The sequence below is a fragment of the Oncorhynchus kisutch genome, linkage group LG3 (assembly GCF_002021735.2).
Source record: "Oncorhynchus kisutch isolate 150728-3 linkage group LG3, Okis_V2, whole genome shotgun sequence".
NCBI lineage: Eukaryota > Metazoa > Chordata > Actinopteri > Salmoniformes > Salmonidae > Oncorhynchus > Oncorhynchus kisutch.
The window spans coordinates 28,048,618-28,070,158 of NC_034176.2; the positions used below are offsets into that span (position 1 = coordinate 28,048,618).

The 21,541-nt window shown below is 44.7% G+C and overlaps 3 protein-coding genes across 3 annotated transcripts; all 3 read right to left on the reverse strand.

Annotated features, from left to right (window-relative positions):
- Window positions 1-1,611: 1,611 nt before the first annotated feature.
- LOC116360577 (uncharacterized) lies at window positions 1,612-8,745 on the reverse strand. The gene is made up of 9 exons (XM_031815423.1): window positions 8,728-8,745; window positions 7,057-7,161; window positions 6,858-6,924; window positions 6,494-6,647; window positions 6,179-6,215; window positions 5,761-6,071; window positions 2,384-5,396; window positions 2,122-2,203; window positions 1,612-1,961 (listed from the first exon to the last, which is right to left on the reverse strand). Exons 1-9 carry the CDS (start codon window positions 8,743-8,745, stop codon window positions 1,843-1,845), a joined length of 3,906 nt encoding a protein of 1,301 aa, XP_031671283.1. The 3' UTR covers window positions 1,612-1,842.
- A 2,104-nt stretch (window positions 8,746-10,849) lies between these two features.
- LOC116371059 (uncharacterized) lies at window positions 10,850-12,545 on the reverse strand. Its single transcript, XM_031819985.1, has 3 exons — window positions 11,625-12,545; window positions 11,363-11,444; window positions 10,850-11,204 (listed from the first exon to the last, which is right to left on the reverse strand). The coding sequence occupies exons 1-3, from the start codon at window positions 12,402-12,404 to the stop codon at window positions 11,086-11,088; spliced, it is 981 nt and encodes a 326-aa protein (XP_031675845.1). The 5' UTR covers window positions 12,405-12,545; the 3' UTR covers window positions 10,850-11,085.
- Window positions 12,546-12,549: 4 nt separating this feature from the next.
- LOC116360580 (uncharacterized) lies at window positions 12,550-16,363 on the reverse strand. The gene is made up of 5 exons (XM_031815436.1): window positions 16,156-16,363; window positions 15,792-15,945; window positions 15,477-15,513; window positions 15,059-15,369; window positions 12,550-14,647 (listed from the first exon to the last, which is right to left on the reverse strand). Exons 2-5 carry the CDS (start codon window positions 15,860-15,862, stop codon window positions 12,550-12,552), a joined length of 2,517 nt encoding a protein of 838 aa, XP_031671296.1. The 5' UTR covers window positions 15,863-15,945; window positions 16,156-16,363.
- Between the last annotated feature and the right edge of the window lie 5,178 nt (window positions 16,364-21,541).

Below are 21,541 nucleotides of genomic sequence, written 5' to 3' on the forward strand. Positions count from 1 at the left end.
AACCTTACCTGGCTGTCGTCAGCCATTATGTGTAGCCCGTTAATTAAGGCTCTGCGCCTCTGATACTGCAGCTGTTCTGATAGGCTACTGAGCTCTTCTGTAACTGTTAAACTCGTCTAATCTAATCGTATCCCTCGAAACCCCGTCAGTGAACCGTCCTCAAACACAATGAACTGATGTCAATTTGGACATTAACCTTCACATAAAGATATCAAATACATGACGTCAGATATGCCTAGAAGTATTGTTGACTTGATCAGAATACATATCATAGTGTCACAGTACATGCTGTTGACAGCCTACCCCCGAAATCAAACAGGAACATGGATTTTGTGAAATCTGTTGTGAATGTATAGGAATGTTTTTACAATTGTATAACTGCCTACATTTTACTGGACCCCATGAAGAGTAGCTGCTGCAGCTAAAGGGGATCCACAAAAAATACAAATACAAACCCAATGCACCATGATAACACATGCATAAACTTGTTTTGACATATCACATGGGATATGACAGTTCCTGATTCTGAGATACTGTAAACCAACAGACCTTGAGAGGAGATACAACATCATCTGTTGATCTATTTCACAGGTTTCTGGTGGTTTCTAAGTATTCTACATGTGTTGGGGAAGGAGGGTGGGATCTCTCCAGAGCATCTAATTACATCAATCATATTTTGCCATGCATGTGATATGAGATAATGTTATGCACCACGTAAATATACATTGCCTAAGGCTGCAGTGCTGTACTCCATGGAGACAGTGCTCAATGTTCATTTTATATGATGGAGATTCTACTCCATTTCATACAATCAATCATCAATCAATCAGTACAATTTATTTATAAAGCCCTTTGTTATCCCATGTTATCCCATGTTATCTTATGGGTTTGGTGATTGTTCTGTGTGAAGCCGTATTCTGCATTTCATCATGGAATGTGATGTGAAATCCCTGGGCCTATGGCTGTTGAAGCTACTCCACTGCACTGCTGCTCCACTGCACTGCCCTTGTCCCCCGATTGCTCAGTTTGGCCTGGCGGCCAGCTCTAGGAAGAGTCTTGGTGGTTCCAAACTTCTTCCGTTTAAGAATGATGGAGGCCACTGTGTCCTTGGGGACCTTCAATATTGCAGAAATGTTTTGGTACCCTTCCCCAGATCTGTGTCTTGACACAATCATGTCTCTGAGCTCTATGGACAATTCCTTCGACCTCATGGCTTGGTTTTTGCTCTGACATACACTGTCAACTTTTGGACCTTATATTTTCAACATATAGAAAACATCTAGCTGCAGATAGCTAATTTTCCTCTATGTGTTTTCCCCTTGCTGCTAATAAGCTCTTACCAATCAAACTAAATTAATAGACAACATCTGGTTATCTGACAGTCTATGCAGCAACTATTGTATTAGAGTCAAGCTGTGGTTATCTTATTTATTTTCCTAGACAAGTCAGTTCAGAACAAATTCTTATTTACAATGACAGCTTAGGAACAGTGGGTTAACTACCTTGTTCAGGAGCAGAACGTCATATTTTTACATTGTTAGCTCAGGGATCTGACCTAGCAACCTTTCAGTTACTGGCCCAACGCTCTAACCACAAGGCTACCTGCTGCCCCAAGTCCTGCCAACTCAAAAACTACACAATAAATGTATAACCAAGGGGGAACTAGTGCATTTCTCTGAGAAAAGCTGCTTCAGTTTTACTAATCTTCCAAAACACTTGAAATTCTTGTAAAATCATTGCCATTTATTTGATCAAATATACTTTGAAAGGGTAGACATGCAGAAATTCCTCTTGTCAAAAGTCTTGCTGTTACAAAAGTAGTTCTTCATGCAGCGTAACAGGTTACAGGTTCTTCTTGGTGAAGCGCCTGAATGGCTTCATCATTGCTGAAAAGACCCTGACAATCAAGGATCGTTTTTTGACAGGCTGAGATATGGAGGGAGAAACCTCTCCAACTGGAGCTAGAAACACAAGAGAAATGGATGGGGTAAGAGAGAGAGAGAGAGATGCAGTATAGTAACGTTGAAAAATAACAGTGCTATGAGTTTGGTAGGCATACCTATGTTTCTAACACACACCTAAACAAAACTACAAGCTATAGCAGAGCTCTAAAGTCCTTACCTATGCAATGTCCATCAGTAGAGGGAATCTCAGTCTGTTCCTGGACTGAATGGCAGTCCTTTTTGTTTCCTCTCTTGGAACGCTAACAGAAGAAAGGTAAAGAAAATGGTACAGAGAATAAATAAATAAATGGAACACTTCTGAATCCAAGGCAACAATTTAGTGATTAATAAAACATATTTATCTCATGTATTGGTCTTATCATATCAATAACATCAGCACCTAACTGGAACCAAAAACAAATGCTAACTCCCTGCTATACCTTGAAGTTGATCCTGAGTTTGGTCATTGAAAAGCAAAGGAAGCTCCTTCTTGCTTTCTGCTCAGCCCCCCTCTCTGTCTCAGCCTGGTCTGATGGGTTTGTTGCAGCAGAAGCTGGTCTTGACGCCTCCTTGCATCCCTGTACCAGCTGCTGGGTCAAGGACTTTACCAGGACTCTGTCAAATGCAGGGTCCTGGGAGGAAATAGCTGCTTGCAGGGTGTTATAAGAGCCAAACTCCTCCATGAGGTTTTTATGTACACCTCTGAACACCCTTTGGATGTTCAGGTTCTGGGAATATGCCTGTGTTCTGGAGAATCTAGATGCAGCACAGAACTCAGACAGGACTTGTCTGATGAGTTGCTGGGATGTTTCTGTCAGATCTGCTACCTGTTGGGAGGGTCCATCTAGGGCTGAGGGTCTGATCTCCGATAGCAACCTTATCACCAGTATGGTGACAAAACAGATGCCATCATCTTTGCTGGAGTCCATCAAGTACTGCAGTGGGAATGCAGTGGCACTGCTGATGTCCGGGGTGATTAAGAGCTCCCTCAGATGGCCAGAGCTGCTGGGGATACACTCCTCCTTCTCTTCAATGTCAATCCCATCTCCCTTTGGTACCAAAGAGGTTCCCTTGCTGGTGAAAGACGGAGTGGAGGATCGAAAAGAGGCTTTAGCACTCGGTGGTCGACTGCTGTCAGTCATTGGACTGTTACGATGCAGGGGTTCATCTGTGTGTGCCATCATCTTTGTCTTTAGGTCACTTGAAGAAATCTCTGGCATTTTAGAGACCCTGGTGTCGATGCAGGAGCTCCTGACGATGGGGCAGGTCAGATCAAAAGGCACTTCGTCAGGGATGGGAGTGCCAGGGAGGTTGATCTCTAACTCACACTCTGACCTAGGACTCTTTGAAGAGCTGGACAAGGAACTACGACCATTTAAAGAAGTGGACAAAGATGAACAGGTTCTAGGGATGTCTTGGCAGACTTGTTCACTGTCATCCTCACTTTTCTCAACCTCCTTCAGCATAGTTCCTACCATATCATTGATCTGAAGGAGCTCCCTGGAATCCTTCATTCGCCCTAAGTTTGAGATTTCACTCTGGATAGCAACCAGGATTTCCCCAAGGGTCTCTTTGGAAGAAGCATTTTCTGTCCTTTCGGATCCGGGTGGCTTCAGCCCTGTGAAGAAATCCTTAAGTGTGTTCTTCATACTGACGCAGATGGTCTTAGCTGTTGACCAAAGCTTCTCCTCTGATATTTTAACACTCAATTCAGTATCATCCAGTTGGGAGCCCCCGTGGGAGCACTGCGAAACTCTCCCACTTCTTTCCAGTAGCACAGTGTCAGTGGACTCATTTTTCTGGAAAATAGTCGCCATTCCTTTGACAAAGGTTTCCACTAATCCAGAGGCTGTATTCTCAGAGGACATGGAGGACATGGATTCTGAAAGGACATGGATCTCTGATGGTGAGCTAGATGATAAGCCAGCCTGCAGACTTTTCTGAAGACCAGTATGGCTGATCTGTGTGATAAAGGAATGACTGGATCTCATCAGCACTTTACTCACTGCCTCTTCTGCCTGAGTCTGGAAGTCATTGCTAGAGAGCTTCTTAATGCTCTGAATCAGACTAGTAGAGGACTCTGTGATTCTGACACTCTCTTCTGAGCTCAGTTGAGAATATTGAGTACTCACGCTCAAGTCTTCATTGGGTGAGGGTGACTGGGAAATAGTATAGTCATCGAGCTTTGATAGGACACTATCAACAAACCAACAAGCCTCTAGGGACTCATCAGATGAACTGACAACGGCCAAGGATTTACTCTCCACTTTTGATAACTCTGACTTGTAGATGGAAAAAACACTGCTAAGAACTTCTTGAGTACTGGTATCCAGATTGGAGAGACAGAGAGCTGGTATTGGTTGGCTCTCACTGGGAACTCTACTAAGTTCGGTGCTGGGTAACTGGACCTCAACAGTTGAAACAGTTGCCTTTTCCAGGGTGTCTGAAGACTCCTGAAGAGAAGCATCCTTAGCCACACCTTCTTCTCGAGCGGATAGAGTTAAAAGGTCCCTCAGCTTTGCTCGTATACGGCCGTAGAGTGTGCGGGCTAGAGAGAAGGTTATCATCTGTGAAGATCCTGTTTTGTGGTCATTTACAGGAACTGGCCAATCAACTGCTTCACATGTGCCTTCAAATGATGCTATCGTCTCCATGCCTCCCACAAATGCCTTAACAATCACTGTGGCAGTGGAGGTTACAGGTGTCAGGGCTATGCAGCTGGTATTCAGGGGAGCTTCAGTAAGGCTAGGAGCAGCACTAGAAGGCCTAGAGGAAGGAGCCATGCCAGAAGAGCTGCTGACTTTCCTTGTAAGGATGGTGCTCACCGCCTTCAGGGCTTTAGACTGAAAGTCGGGGCTAGAGAGGGTCTGAATCTTTCTGGCCACCACACTGGTAGAGGATCCAGTCTCTTTGAGAAAGTGAGTGGTCCCTTCTTTCCCAGATGGACACTCAACATCAAGGTCACATTGAAGATTGGTCAGAAATTTAGACCCCAAGATTGTCATCTTCTTGGCCAGATCCAATAGGATGTTGAAGTCCTGTGCCATTTTGTCCATTGTGCCGACAATGGCATCCAGCACATCATCGGTCACAGGGTCCATGAGGGGCTCGATAAACCCTACCCACTCTGGCTCAGACGTTTGGCTCTGTAGCTCGGCCAGGATCTGCACCGAGACTACCCGAATGACCTCCTTGCCTGCTGCTATGTCCTGACTGTCCATAGGGGGGCAACTCCCCGAGCTGGCCTGAATGGCCACTGAGAGGCCAGAGTTAAGCTGGTGTACTACCTCTCCCACGATAGCACAGCTCAACTCGGAGGAGCTGGGGTTGGAGTGACCCTCAACCAGGGATATCAGGAGGCTCTCTTCCGTTACCCCAAAAAGAGCCTTCAGAGGCTCCTCCATGAGGGGAGCCTCTCTAGTTGCAGGCAAGCTCTGCAATGAGGTCTGGGACCTTGAAGATAAACACACAATCACCACTTATGCCAATAACCAAATTAGAGCACTGATGGTTTACTTCTCATACCACCGTAGTTCTAGAAGCCTAAAGCCAACTGACACGATTTTTTGCCTGATTTTTATGTTTGTACGACATCAGAATATGATTAATTCTGAAAGGCATGTACCTGATCTATTTATTCATAGATGACTTAATGGCTTACCCAGTTAAAAATGACTTTCACCTGGACCCACCCACTCAGTGGCAACATTTCTGACCAGAACTTAAAACTACACGGTGTGAATTCCAAGTTAATAATTTATGATAAGTATGGGTCAGGTCTTGCAATTATTAAGTTGAAATATTGCTGTGAACATACCTCTTAGGCGAACAGCATGGTGATGAGGTTCTGCGAGTGGATTTATGGCGGCACCCTGCACTGCCATTCCTCCTCCTCTCCTTAGTCCAGTAGTTCATCTCACTGGTCAGCAGCCTTTTCTCTCTCTCATCCAGACTGCCTAAGGAATCCTCAGACCCTGTCAGAGAGCACTGGGATTCTGGGGAGGTTGCCCCACTCCTCAGGTTCACCCCCATGATACGAGCTAGCGCTGGTAGGAGAATGCGGAGGGCTGTCTGGGTCACGACTTTAACAATCTTCAGACACAGCATGGAGAGCTGCTCGAATGTGAGCTATGGCCAACAAACAGAGTAATGTTTTTGTCAATCAAGCAATTCCATGACACCATTCCCTATATAGCGCACAACTTTTGACCAGAACCTTATGTGGAGAGACTTACGTTATTTTTCATGCCATGCTGAATCACTCTCCATTGGCTAGAGAAAAGAAAAGAAAGGAAACATATTTTACCTGCACACTGATGTTGAGTTATTGGAGTCACTAGATAGCCATGTTAGGGAAAATAAATGTGTATTTAATTAAGCTATTAGCAAGTACATGTGACATTTTGTTCTTGATTTACAGGAAGAGTTAGGGGTGTGGTTACAGTGATGTTAGGTGTAGTGTCTAAAATCCCATTTGTGGTTAGAAGGTGCACTGTGACTATAAATTCAGAGTTGTTTTATGTGAGGTTGGAAAAAGACATGGGACTTGCTCATCAGTTAGACTCCTCAGGAAGGAGAGGAGGATTGGGGCACAGCATGTCTCAATCTTGAGAGAAGGCATTAGAGTCCTCTGAGCCTCCTTCTCCAGCTGCTCAATGATAGATTCCCTTTCCCGGAAACCACACCCGGGTGTCTGAGAAGACTCTGGGAAACCGCAAAGAGAAATCTAAAGTTGAATCTGAACTTGATCCCTAATTTCCTTCACCTTTAGTGATTTGATTGCACTGGACAGGTAAAAGCACATCTCTCTGCGGGCCTCCACTATATTGCTTTCACCTATATAGATACTATCTTCTCAGATCAGTGCTGATGAATTTGAACACAACCTGCACCCAACATGAAGTAATCTCGGACCTGCACCAATGCTGCTGTCCTCCTCCACGGAAGTCTTCTTGGCACGGCCACTGGACTTATGTTTAGCCTACATGACAACAGATTATAGGTCTCATAGCAGATCTAAGGTCAGTGTAGCGTCTCCTCCTAATGCTTTAAGGCTAGGATTTAGTGATGCCTAAGTAGGCAGAACATGTGTAAAGGACAGCATATGTCTTACCTTGCCTCCTGTCCTGTTCTTGTTGGTCTCATGTGTCTCTGTTTCATCCTTCATATTCCCCACAACCTTATTTTGGTCATCCGGGGGATCCTCCCATTTCACGCTCTGGTGGATAAATGAGAGGTCAATATCAGTCCTAGGTTGTGACTTTGTGAAACAACTTATTCGCTCCTATTTTAAACAAAACGGCAATAGTGGTCAGATTTCAGTCCATGGATCAAACCAGTGAGACCTATTGCTTTGGTAGTGACCTACTATATTGTTAGTAATTTCTCCTCTAAACTCAAAATAGGCTAAATGAACCATACCTTGCTGTCATCTGACATGATGTGTAGCTTATTGTTGTAGGCTGTTTAGAGGAAATACTAATACCTCCTTTGAAAAAACATCAGTGAACCATCGGCAGACAACTGAAGTGAATTATGCCAAAGCATTGTTGAATACTCGATACCGATTGGCTCAAACCAGGGCATTCTTCAAAGATGTCATACACACATGATGTCATAATTAGGCCTAAGTCTAATGTCTATATGAACTGTCAATGTCATCAGAAAACAGATCATAGCTTGTCAAAGTTCTGCCAAACGAAAATATTTGTAAGTGCACGTTTTTGCGTTTAATTTATGGTTTATCAAGCATCCTTATTCATCGCCATGCACAAAAACGTAACTCGCTGCCATCCATTAGCTATAACTCTGAGGTTGCAAAACTGCAAAACTAGGACATGCAATAAATTATAACCACTTGCACCTAGAATAATTTAAAATCAATGATGTTCTAGGGGGCTTGAACTATTTCAGCACTATGGAGCTGTCCGCTGCATAGTGCTGACACGTTTCTTGGCGTCAGGGGACCGTGCCATGGTGCTGAAATGTTTCGAGTCTGGACAGCACCTGAGACCACGGCATGGTGCTGAAATGGAGCAGGGCTCAGTTCTATGGGTATCTCATGCGGATTTGTCTGCTAACCTATGTATAACGATACTATAATTACATTATTTTCATCCATCCGTCAACACAAATGGCATGTCAACGTTCCCCAAATAATAATGCAATGAAACCAAGCCGAGATGTATGGTTCTTCATCCAGAGGACGAAGCACCATTGTATCATCTAAAACCTTCAGAGAGATCCCTTAAAACTGTAGTATAAATTCTCCACATCTGTTCTGGTAGCTAGGTTAATTTAGCGAGACATGGACAAATCCAACACATAGCGTTTCTACTGAGTCCTGCTTAGAGGTGACTGCCTGTCATGTTGCTAGTTGTAATGACGCTTTTAAAATAACAAAAGGTATTTGTAATTGCTCTGGGAGCTAATTATTGCAGAGCCCAGCTACACATCCTGCTCGCTGGGCTCATTATGGACAGCCAATGAGCAGTTCAGGTGAAAAAGTCAGCCAGATCTGATCTCTATAACATACATGATACTAGGATCCTGTAGCAACCTGCCGGCCTGCCCAATCCTCCATGGCACGAATGCTACACGCGCAATATGTTATGCTAACATCCCACAACAATTCCCCAAATGGAATTACTTGCCTTAACTTCCAATCATACTTATTTTCTAATATCAACCATCGTTTCTGCACTTAAGGCAGACTTGCCATTAGAACAAGATGGAATTAGGACAACTGTAAAGCTCGTTAAACGTAGGCTAAAATTAACCTTACCTGGCTGTCGTCAGCCATTATGTGTAGCCCGTTAATTAAGGCTCTGCGCCTCTGATACTGCAGCTGTTCTGATAGGCTACTGTAGCTGTTCTGTAACTGTTAAACTAGTCTAATCTAATCGTATCCCTCGAAACCCCGTCAGTGAACCGTCCTCAAACACAATGAACTGATGTCAATATGGACATTAACCTTCACATAAAGATATCAAATACATGACGTCAGATATGCCTAGAAGTATTGTTGACTTGATCAGAATACATATCATAGTGTCACAGTACATGCTGTTGACAGCCTACCCCCGAAATCAAACAGGAACATGGATTTTGTGAAATCTGTTGTGAATGTACAGGAATGTTTTTACAATTGTATAACTGCCTACATTTTACTGGACCCCATGAAGAGTAGCTGCTGCAGCTAAAGGGGATCCACAATAAATACAAATACAAACCCAATGCACCATGATAACACATGCATCAACTTGTTTTGACATATCACATGGGATATGACAGTTCCTGATTCTGAGATACTGTAAACCAACAGACCTTGAGAGGAGATACAACATCATCTGTTGATCTATTTCACAGGTTTCTGGTGGTTTCTAAGTATTCTACATGTGTTGGGGAAGGAGGGTGGGATCTCTCCAGAGCATCTAATTACATCAATCATATTTTGCCATGCATGTGATATGAGATAATGTTATGCACCACGTAAATATACATTGCCTAAGGCTGCAGTGCTGTACTCCATGGAGACAGTGCTCAATGTTCATTTTATATGATGGATAGATGCTACTCCATTTCATACAATCAATCATCAATCAATCAGTACAATTTATTTATAAAGCCCTTTTTACACCAGCAGATGTCACAAAATGCTTATTCCGACACCCAGCTTAAAACCTTAAATAGCATGCAATGCAGATTTAGAAGCACGGTGGCTAGGAAAAACTCTCTAGAAAAACAGGAACCTAGGAAGAAACCTAGAGAGGAACCAGGCTCTGAGGGGTGGCTAGTCCTCTTCTGGCTGTGCAGGTGGAGATTATAAAGTGTACATGGCCATTAAGGCCAGATCGTTCTTCAAGTACTGTAGTTCAAACATTCTTCATAGATGACCAGCAGTCAACAAAATAATGTGGTTATAGAGGGTGCAACAGGTCAGCACCTCCGGAGTAATTATCAGTTGGCTTTTCATAGCCGAACATTCAGAGGTCGAGACAGCAGGTGTGGTAGAGAGAGAGAGAGAGAGAGGGAGAGAGAGAGAGAGAAAAAGAGAGAGGTGGGGGAGAGAGAGAGCGAAGATCGAAACAGCAGGTCCATGACAAGGTATCACGTCTGGAGAACACACATGCCTCTTCATGTGATACATGATGTTTGGCTGTGCTGTGCTAAGTGTTATCTTATGGGTTTGGTGATTGTTCTGTGTGAAGCCGTATTCTGCATTTCATCATGGAATGTGATGTGAAATCCCTGGGCCTATGGCTGTTGAAGCTACTCCACTGCACTGCTGCTCCACGGCACTGCCCTTGTCCCCCGATTGCTCAGTTTGGCCTGGCGGCCAGCTCTAGGAAGAGTCTTGGTGGTTCCAAACTTCTTCCGTTTAAGAATGATGGAGGCCACTGTGTCCTTGGGGACCTTCAATATTGCAGAAATGTTTTGGTACCCTTCCCCAGATCTGTGTCTTGACACAATCATGTCTCTGAGCTCTATGGACAATTCCTTCGACCTCATGGCTTGGTTTTTGCTCTGACATACACTGTCAACTTTTGGACCTTATATTTTCAACATATAGAAAACATCTAGCTGCAGATAGCTAATTCTCCTCTATGTGTTTTCCCCTTGCTGCTAATAAGCTCTTACCAATCAAACTAAATTAATAGACAACATCTGGTTATCTGACAGTCTATGCAGCAACTATTGTATTAGAGTCAAGCTGTGGTTATCTTATTTATTTTCCTAGACAAGTCAGTTCAGAACAAATTCTTATTTACAATGACAGCTTAGGAACAGTGGGTTAACTACCTTGTTCAGGAGCAGAACGTCATATTTTTACATTGTTAGCTCAGGGATCTGACCTAGCAACCTTTCAGTTACTGGCCCAACGCTCTAACCACAAGGCTACCTGCTGCCCCAAGTCCTGCCAACTCAAAAACTACACAATAAATGTATAACCAAGGGGGAACTAGTGCATTTCTCTGAGAAAAGCTGCTTCAGTTTTACTAATCTTCCAAAACACTTGAAATTCTTGTAAAATCATTGCCATTTATTTGATCAAATATACTTTGAAAGGGTAGACATGCAGAAATTCCTCTTGTCAAAAGTCTTGCTGTTACAAAAGTAGTTCTTCATGCAGCGTAACAGGTTACAGGTTCTTCTTGGTGAAGCGCCTGAATGGCTTCATCATTGCTGAAAAGACCCTGACAATCAAGGATCGTTTTTTGACAGGCTGAGATATGGAGGGAGAAACCTCTCCAACTGGAGCTAGAAACACAAGAGAAATGGATGGGGTAAGAGAGAGAGAGAGATGCAGTATAGTAACGTTGAAAAATAACAGTGCTATGAGTTTGGTAGGCATACCTATGTTTCTAACACACACCTAAACAAAACTACAAGCTATAGCAGAGCTCTAAAGTCCTTACCTATGCAATGTCCATCAGTAGAGGGAATCTCAGTCTGTTCCTGGACTGAATGGCAGTCCTTTTTGTTTCCTCTCTTGGAACGCTAACAGAAGAAAGGTAAAGAAAATGGTACAGAGAATAAATAAATAAATGGAACACTTCTGAATCCAAGGCAACAATTTAGTGATTAATAAAACATATTTATCTCATGTATTGGTCTTATCATATCAATAACATCAGCACCTAACTGGAACCAAAAACAAATGCTAACTCCCTGCTATACCTTGAAGTTGATCCTGAGTTTGGTCATTGAAAAGCAAAGGAAGCTCCTTCTTGCTTTCTGCTCAGCCCCCCTCTCTGTCTCAGCCTGGTCTGATGGGTTTGTTGCAGCAGAAGCTGGTCTTGACGCCTCCTTGCATCCCTGTACCAGCTGCTGGGTCAAGGACTTTACCAGGACTCTGTCAAATGCAGGGTCCTGGGAGGAAATAGCTGCTTGCAGGGTGTTATGAGAGCCAAACTCCTCCATGAGGTTTTTATGTACACCTCTGAACACCCTTTGGATGTTCAGGTTCTGGGAATATGCCTGTGTCCTGGAGAATCTAGATGCAGCACAGAACTCAGACAGGACTTGTCTGATGAGTTGCTGGGATGTTTCTGTCAGATCTGCTACCTGTTGGGAGGGTCCATCGAGGGCTGAGGGTCTGATCTCCGATAGCAACCTTATCACCAGTATGGTGACAAAACAGATGCCATCATCTTTGCTGGAGTCCATCAAGTACTGCAGTGGGAATGCAGTGGCACTGCTGATGTCCGGGGTGATTAAGAGCTCCCTCAGATGGCCAGAGCTGCTGGGGATACACTCCTCCTTCTCTTCAATGTCAATCCCATCTCCCTTTGGTACCAAAGAGGTTCCCTTGCTGGTGAAAGACGGAGTGGAGGATCGAAAAGAGGCTTTAGCACTCGGTGGTCGACTGCTGTCAGTCATTGGACTGTTACGATGCAGGGGTTCATCTGTGTGTGCCATCATCTTTGTCTTTAGGTCACTTGAAGAAATCTCTGGCATTTTAGAGACCCTGGTGTCGATGCAGGAGCTCCTGACGATGGGGCAGGTCAGATCAAAAGGCACTTCGTCAGGGATGGGAGTGCCAGGGAGGTTGATCTCTAACTCACACTCTGACCTAGGACTCTTTGAAGAGCTGGACAAGGAACTACTGACCATTTAAAGAAGTGGACAAAGATGAACAGGTTCTAGGGATGTCTTGGCAGACTTGTTCACTGTCATCCTCACTTTTCTCAACCTCCTTCAGCATAGTTCCTACCATATCATTGATCTGAAGGAGCTCCCTGGAATCCTTCATTCGCCCTAAGTTTGAGATTTCACTCTGGATAGCAACCAGGATTTCCCCAAGGGTCTCTTTGGAAGAAGCATTTTCTGTCCTTTCGGATCCGGGTGGCTTCAGCCCTGTGAAGAAATCCTTAAGTGTGTTCTTCATACTGACGCAGATGGTCTTAGCTGTTGACCAAAGCTTCTCCTCTGATATTTTAACACTCAATTCAGTATCATCCAGTTGGGAGCCCCCGTGGGAGCACTGCGAAACTCTCCCACTTCTTTCCAGTAGCACAGTGTCAGTGGACTCATTTTTCTGGAAAATAGTCGCCATTCCTTTGACAAAGGTTTCCACTAATCCAGAGGCTGTATTCTCAGAGGACATGGAGGACATGGATTCTGAAAGGACATGGATCTCTGATGGTGAGCTAGATGATAAGCCAGCCTGCAGACTTTTCTGAAGACCAGTATGGCTGATCTGTGTGATAAAGGAATGACTGGATCTCATCAGCACTTTACTCACTGCCTCTTCTGCCTGAGTCTGGAAGTCATTGCTAGAGAGCTTCTTAATGCTCTGAATCAGACTAGTAGAGGACTCTGTGATTCTGACACTCTCTTCTGAGCTCAGTTGAGAATATTGAGTACTCACGCTCAAGTCTTCATTGGGTGAGGGTGACTGGGAAATAGTATAGTCATCGAGCTTTGATAGGACACTATCAACAAACCAACAAGCCTCTAGGGACTCATCAGATGAACTGACAACGGCCAAGGATTTACTCTCCACTTTTGATAACTCTGACTTGTAGATGGAAAAAACACTGCTAAGAACTTCTTGAGTACTGGTATCCAGATTGGAGAGACAGAGAGCTGGTATTGGTTGGCTCTCACTGGGAACTCTACTAAGTTCGGTGCTGGGTAACTGGACCTCAACAGTTGAAACAGTTGCCTTTTCCAGGGTGTCTGAAGACTCCTGAAGAGAAGCATCCTTAGCCACACCTTCTTCTCGAGCGGATAGAGTTAAAAGGTCCCTCAGCTTTGCTCGTATACGGCCGTAGAGTGTGCGGGCTAGAGAGAAGGTTATCATCTGTGAAGATCCTGTTTTGTGGTCATTTACAGGAACTGGCCAATCAACTGCTTCACATGTGCCTTCAAATGATGCTATCGTCTCCATGCCTCCCACAAATGCCTTAACAATCACTGTGGCAGTGGAGGTTACAGGTGTCAGGGCTATGCAGCTGGTATTCAGGGGAGCTTCAGTAAGGCTAGGAGCAGCACTAGAAGGCCTAGAGGAAGGAGCCATGCCAGAAGAGCTGCTGACTTTCCTTGTAAGGATGGTGCTCACCGCCTTCAGGGCTTTAGACTGAAAGTCGGGGCTAGAGAGGGTCTGAATCTTCCTGGCCACCACACTGGTAGAGGATCCAGTCTCTTTGAGAAAGTGAGTGGTCCCTTCTTTCCCAGATGGACACTCAACATCAAGGTCACATTGAAGATTGGTCAGAAATTTAGACCCCAAGATTGTCATCTTCTTGGCCAGATCCAATAGGATGTTGAAGTCCTGTGCCATTTTGTCCATTGTGCCGACAATGGCATCCAGCACATCATCGGTCACAGGGTCCATGAGGGGCTCGATAAACCCTACCCACTCTGGCTCAGACGTTTGGCTCTGTAGCTCGGCCAGGATCTGCACCGAGACTACCCGAATGACTTCCTTGCCTGCTGCTATGTCCTGACTGTCCATAGGGGGGCAATTCCCCGAGCTGGCCTGAATGGCCACTGAGAGGCCAGAGTTAAGCTGGTGTACTACCTCTCCCACGATAGCACAGCTCAAATCGGAGGAGCTGGAGGAGGTGGGGTTGGAGTGACCCTCAACCAGGGATATCAGGAGGCTCTCTTCCGTTACCCCAAAAAGAGCCTTTAGAGGCTCCTCCATGAGGGGAGCCTCTCTAGTTGCAGGCAAGCTCTGCAATGAGGTCTGGGACCTTGAAGATAAACACACAATCACCACTTATGCCATGCAAATGTGACCAACTGGTATCTAATCTGGTTCATTAGTGAGCCTGATAACCAAATTAGAGCACTGATGGTTTACTTCTCATACCACCGTAGTTCTAGAAGCCTAAAGCCAACTGACATGATTTTTTGCCTGATTTTTATGTTTGTACGACATCAGAATATGATTAATTCTGAAAGGCATGTACCTGATCTATTTATTCATAGATGACTTAATGGCCTACCCAGTTAAAAATGACTTTCACCTGGACCCACCCACTCAGTGGCAACATTTCTGACCAGAACTTAAAACTACAAGGTGTGAATTCCAAGTTAATAATTTATGATAAGTATGGGTCAGGTCTTGCAATTTTTAAGTTGAAATATTGCTGTGAACATACCTCTTAGGCGAACAGCATGGTGATGAGGTTCTGCGAGTGGATTTATGGCGGCACCCTGCACTGCCATTCCTCCTCCTCTCCTTAGTCCAGTAGTTCATCTCACTGGTCAGCAGCCTTTTCTCTCTCTCATCCAGACTGCCTAAGGAATCCTCAGACCCTGTCAGAGAGCACTGGGATTCTGGGGAGGTTGCCCCACTCCTCAGGTTCACCCCCATGATACGAGCTAGCGCTGGTAGGAGAATGCGGAGGGCTGTCTGGGTCACGACTTTAACAATCTTCAGACACAGCATGGAGAGCTGCTCGAATGTGAGCTATGGCCAACAAACAAAGTAATGTTTTTGTCAATCAAGCAATTCCATGACACCATTCCCTATATAGCGCACAATTTTTGACCAGAACCTTATGTGGAGAGACTTACGTTATTTTTCATGCCATGCTGAATCACTCTCCATTGGCTAGAGAAAAGAAAAGAGAGGAAACATATTTTACCTGCACACTGGTATTGAGTTAGTGGAGTCACTAGATAGCCATGTTAGGGAAAATAAAAGTGTATTTAATTAAGCTATTAGCAAGTACATGTGACATTTTGTTCTTGATTTACAGGAAGAGTTAGGGGTGTGGTTACAGTGATGTTAGGTGTAGTGTCTAAAATCCCATTTGTGGTTAGAAGGTGCACTATGACTATAAATTCAGAGTTGTTTTATGTGAGGTTGGAAAAAGACATGGGACTTGCTCATCAGTTAGACTCCTCAGGAAGGAGAGGAGGATTGGGGCACAGCATGTCTCAATCTTGAGAGAAGGCATAAGAGTCCTCTGAGCCTCCTTCTCCAGCTGCTCAATGATAGATCCCCTTTCCCGGAAACCACACCCGGGTGTCTGAGAAGACTCTGGGAAACCGCAAAGAGAAATCTAAAGTTGAATCTGAACTTGATCCCTAATTTCCTTCACCTTTAGTGATTTGATTGCACTGGACAGGTAAAAGCACATCTCTCTGCGGGCCTCCACTATATTGCTTTCACCTATATAGATACTATCTTCTCAGATCAGTGCTGATGAATTTGAACACAACCTGCACCCAACATGAAGTAATCTCGGACCTGCACCAATGCTGCTGTCCTCCTCCACGGAAGTCTTCTTGGCACGGCCACTGGACTTACGTTTAGCCTACATGACAACAGATTATAGGTCTCATAGCAGATCTAAGGTCAGTGTAGCGTCTCCTCCTAATGCTTTAAGGCTAGGATTTAGTGATGTCTAAGTAGGCAGAACATGTGTAAAGGACAGCATATGTCTTACCTTGCCTCCTGTCCTGTTCTTGTTGGTCTCATGTGTCTCTATTTCATCCTTCATATTCTCCACAACCTTATTTTGGTCATCCGGGGGATCCTCCCATTTCACGCTCTGGTGGATAAATGAGAGGTCAATATCAGTCCTTTGGTAGTGACCTACTATATTGTTAGTAATTTCTCCTCTAAACTCAAAATAGGCTAAATGAACCATACCTTGCTGTCATCTGACATGATGTGTAGCTTATTGTTGTAGGCTGTTTAGAGGAAATACTAATACCTCCTTTGAAAAAACATCAGTGAACCATCGGCAGACAACTGAAGTGAATTATGCCAAAGCATTGTTGAATACTCGATACCGATTGGCTCAAGCCAGGGCATTCTTCAAAGATGTCATACACACTTGATGTCACAATTAGGCCTAAGTCTAATGTCTATATGAACTGTCAATGTCATTAGAAAACAGATCATAGCTTGTCAAAGTTCTGCCAAACGAAAATATTTGTAAGTGCACGTTTTTGCGTTTAATTTATGGTTTATCAAGCATCCTTATTCATCGCCATACACAAAAACGTAACTCGCTGCCATCCATTAGCTATAATTCTGAGGTTGCAAAACTGCAAAACTAGGACATGCAATAAATTATAACCACTTGCACCTAGAATAATTTAAAATCAATTATGTTCTAGGGGGCTTGAACTATTTCAGCACTATGGAGCTGTCCGCTGCATAGTGCTGACACGTTTCTTGGCGTCAGGGGACCGTGCCATGGTGCTGAAATGTTTCGAGTCTGGACAGCACCTGAGACCACGGCATGGTGCTGAAATGGAGCAGGGCTCAGTTCTATGGGTATCTCATGCGGATTTGTCTGCTAACCTATGTATAACGATACTATAATTACATTATTTTCATCCATCCGTCAACACAAATGGCATGTCAACGTTCCCCAAATAATAATGCAATGAAACCAAGCCGAGATGTATGGTTCTTCATCCAGAGGACGAACCACCATTGTATCATCTAAAACCTTCAGAGAGATCCCTTAAAACTGTAGTATAAATTCTCCACATCTGTTCTGGTAGCTAGGTTAATTTAGCGAGACGTGGACAAATCCAACACATAGCGTTTCTACTGAGTCCTGCTTAGAGGTGACTGCCTGTCATGTTGCTAGTTGTAATGACGCTTTTAAAATAACGAAAGGTATTTGTAATTGCTCTGGGAGCTAATTATTGCAGAGCCCAGCTACACATCCTGCTCGCTGGGCTCATTATGGACAGCCAATGAGCAGTTCAGGTGAAAAAGTCAGCCAGATCTGATCTCTATAACATACATGATACTGGGATCCTGTAGCAACCTGCCGGCCTGCCCAATCCTCCATGGCACGAATGCTACACGCGCAATATGTTATGCTAACATCCCACAACAATTCCCCAATTGGAATTACTTGCCTAAACTTCCAATCATACTTATTTTCTACTATCAACCATCGTTTCTGCACTTAAGGCAGACTTGCCATTAGAACAAGATGGAATTAGGACAACTGTAAAGCTCGTAAAACGTAGGCTAAAATTAACCTTACCTGGCTGTCGTCAGCCATTATGTGTAGCCCGTTAATTAAGGCTCTGCGCCTCTGATACTGCAGCTGTTCTGATAGGCTACTGAGCTCTTCTGTAACTGTTAAACTCGTCTAATCTAATCGTATCCCTCGAAACCCCGTCAGTGAACCGTCCTCAAACACAATGAACTGATGTCAATATGGACATTAACCTTCACATAAAGATATCAAATACATGACGTCAGATATGCCTAGAAGTATTGTTGACTTGATCAGAATACATATCATAGTGTCACAGTACATGCTGTTGACAGCCTACCCCCAAATCAAACAGGAACATGGATTTTGTGAAATCTGTTGTGAATGTATAGGAATGTTTTTATAATTGTATAACTGCCTACATTTTACTGGACCCCATGAAGAGTAGCTGCTGCAGCTAAAGGGGATCCACAATAAATACAAATACAAACCCAATGCAACATGATAACACATGCATCAACTTGTTTTGACATATCACATGGGATATGACAGTTCCTGATTCTGCGATACTGTAAACCAACAGACCTTGAGAGGAGATGAAACATCATCTGTTGATCTATTTCACAGGTTTCTGGTGGTTTCTAAGCATTCTACATGTGTTGGGGAAGGAGGGTGGGATCTCTCCAGAGCATCTAATTACATCAATCATGTCTTGCCATGAGGAAGGCCACCAAAAATTCAGAGATTTCCATACCCAACTATAACATCTTCCGTCAAGATAGAACTGCCAAAGGGGGAGGAGTTGCAGTTTACTGCAGAGATAGCCTGCAAAGTAATGTCATACTTTCCAGGTCCATACCCAAACAGTTCGAACTACTAATTTTGAAAATTACTCTCTCCAGAAATAAGTCTCTCACGGTTGCCGCCTGCTACCGACCCCCCTCAGCTCCCAGCTGTGCCCTGGACACCATTTGTGAATTGATTGCCCCCCATCTAGCTTCAGAGTTTGTTCTGTTAGGTGACCTAAACTGGGATATGCTTAACACCCCGCCAGTCCTACAATCTAAGCTAGATGCCCTCAATCTCACACAAATCATCAAGGAACCCACCAGGTACAACCCTAACTCTGTAAACAAGGGCACCCTCATAGACGTCATCCTGACCAACTGGCCCTCCAAATACACCTCCGCTGTCTTCAACCAGGATCTCAGCGATCACTGCCTCATTGCCTGTATCCGCTACGGAGCCGCAGTCAAACGACCACCCCTCATCACTGTCAAACGCTCCCTAAAACACTTCTGTGAGCAGGCCTTTCTAATCGACCTGGCCCGGGTATCCTGGAAGGACATTGACCTCATCCCGTCAGTTGAGGATGCCTGGTCATTCTTTAAAAGTAACTTCCTCACCATTTTAGATAAGCATGCTCCGTTCAAAAAATGCAGAACTAAGAACAGATACAGCCCTTGGTTCACCCCAGACCTGACTGCCCTCGACCAGCACAAAAACATCCTGTGGCGGACTGCAATAGCATCGAATAGTCCCCGTGATATGCAACTGTTCAGGGAAGTCCGGAACCAATACACGCAGTCAGTCAGGAAAGCTAAGGCCAGCTTCTTCAGGCAGAAGTTTGCATCCTGTAGCTCCAACTCCAAAAAGTTCTGGGACACTGTGAAGTCCATGGAGAACAAGAGCACCTCCTCCCAGCTGCCCACTGCACTGAGGCTAGGTAACACGGTCACCACTGATAAATCCATGATTATCGAAAACTTCAATAAGCATTTCTCAACGGCTGGCCATGCCTTCCGCCTGGCTACTTCAACCTCGGCCAACAGCTCCGCCCCCCCCGCAGCTCCTCGCCCAAGCCTCTCCAGGTTCTCCTTTACCCAAATCCAGATAGCAGATGTTCTGAAAGAGCTGCAAAACCTGGACCCGTACAAATCAGCTGGGCTTGACAATCTGGACCCTCTATTTCTGAAACTATCTGCCACCATTGTCGCAACCCCTATTACCAGCCTGTTCAACCTCTCTTTCATCTCGTCTGAGATCCCCAAGGATTGGAAAGCTGCCGCAGTCATCCCCCTCTTCAAAGGGGGAGACACCCTGGACCCAAACTGTTACAGACCTATATCCATCCTGCCCTGCCTATCTAAGGTCTTCGAAAGCCAAGTCAACAAACATGTCACTGACCATCTCGAATCCCACCGTACCTTCTCCGCTGTGCAATCTGGTTTCCGAGCCGGTCATGGGTGCACCTCAGCCACACTCAAGGTACTAAACGACATCATAACCGCCATCGATAAAAGACAGGACTGTGCAGCCGTCTTCATCGACCTTGCCAAGGCTTTCGACTCTGTCAATCACCATATTCTTATCGGCAGACTCAGTAGCCTCGGTTTTTCGGATGACTGCCTTGCCTGGTTCACCAATTACTTTGCAGACAGAGTTCAGTGTGTCAAATCGGAGGGCATGCTGTCCGGTCCTCTGGCAGTCTCTATGGGGGTGCCACAGGGTTCAATTCTCGGGCCGACTCTTTTCTCTGTGTATATCAATGATGTTGCTCTTGCTGCGGGCGATTCCCTGATCCACCTCTACGCAGACGACACCATTCTATATACTTTCGGCCCGTCTTTGGACACTGTGCTATCTAACCTCCAAACAAGCTTCAATGCCATACAACACTCCTTCCGTGGCCTCCAACTGCTCTTAAACGCTAGTAAAACCAAATGCATGCTTTTCAACCGGTCGCTGCCTGCACCTGCATGCCCGACTAGCATCACCACCCTGGATGGTTCCGACCTAGAATATGTGGACGTCTATAAGTACCTAGGTGTCTGGCTAGACTGCAAACTCTCCTTCCAGACTCATATCAAACATCTCCAATCGAAAATCAAATCAAGAGTCGGCTTTCTATTCCGCAACAAAGCCTCCTTCACTCAAGCCGCCAAGCTTACCCTAGTAAAACTGACTATCCTACCGATCCTCGACTTCGGCGATGTCATCTACAAAATGGCTTCCAACACTCTACTCAGCAAACTGGATGCAGTCTATCACAGTGCCATCCGTTTTGTCACTAAAGCACCTTATACCACCCACCACTGCGACTTGTATGCTCTAGTCGGCTGGCCCTCGCTACATATTCGTCGCCAGACCCACTGGCTCCAGGTCATCTACAAGTCTATGCTAGGTAAAGCTCCGCCTTATCTCAGCTCACTGGTCACGATGGCAACACCCATCCGTAGCACGCGCTCCAGCAGGTGTATCTCACTGATCATCCCTAAAGCCAACACCTCATTTCGCCGCCTTTCGTTCCAGTACTCTGCTGCCTGTGACTGGAACGAATTGCAAAAATCGCTGAAGTTGGAGACTTTTATCTCCCTCACCAACTTCAAATATCAGCTATCTGAGCAGCTAACCGATCGCTGCAGCTGTACATAGTCTATTGGTAAATAGCCCACCCTTTTCACCTACCTCATCCCCATACTGTTTTTATTTATTTACTTTTCTGCTCTTCTACACACCAATATCTCTACCTGTACATGACCATCTGATCTTTTATCACTCCAGTGTTAATCTGCAAAATTGTAATTATTTGCCTACCTCCTCATGCCTTTTGCACACATTGTATATAGACCCCCCCTTTGTTTTCTACTGTGTTATTGACTT

Excerpts from the sequence above, each read along its gene's own strand:
- LOC116360580 (XM_031815436.1), bottom strand. The coding sequence starts at position 15,862 with ATGCCTTCTCTCAAGATTGAGACATGCTGTGCCCCAATCCTCCTCTCC. Across the intron at positions 15,514-15,791 it reads CTGAGGAGTCTAACTGATGA|CCAATGGAGAGTGATTCAGC; the intron begins GCAAGTCCCATG and ends TCTTTTCTCTAG. Across the intron at positions 14,648-15,058 it reads CCATGCTGTTCGCCTAAGAG|GTCCCAGACCTCATTGCAGA; the intron begins GTATGTTCACAG and ends TTTATCTTCAAG.
- LOC116360577 (XM_031815423.1), bottom strand. Across the intron at positions 6,648-6,857 it reads GGACAGCAGCATTGGTGCAG|AGTCTTCTCAGACACCCGGG; the intron begins GTCCGAGATTAC and ends GCGGTTTCCCAG. Across the intron at positions 2,204-2,383 it reads AACTCAGGATCAACTTCAAG|CGTTCCAAGAGAGGAAACAA; the intron begins GTATAGCAGGGA and ends TTCTTCTGTTAG.
- LOC116371059 (XM_031819985.1), bottom strand. The coding sequence starts at position 12,404 with ATGCCAGAGATTTCTTCAAGTGACCTAAAGACAAAGATGATGGCACAC. Across the intron at positions 11,445-11,624 it reads AACTCAGGATCAACTTCAAG|CGTTCCAAGAGAGGAAACAA; the intron begins GTATAGCAGGGA and ends TTCTTCTGTTAG. Across the intron at positions 11,205-11,362 it reads TACTGATGGACATTGCATAG|CTCCAGTTGGAGAGGTTTCT; the intron begins GTAAGGACTTTA and ends TTGTGTTTCTAG.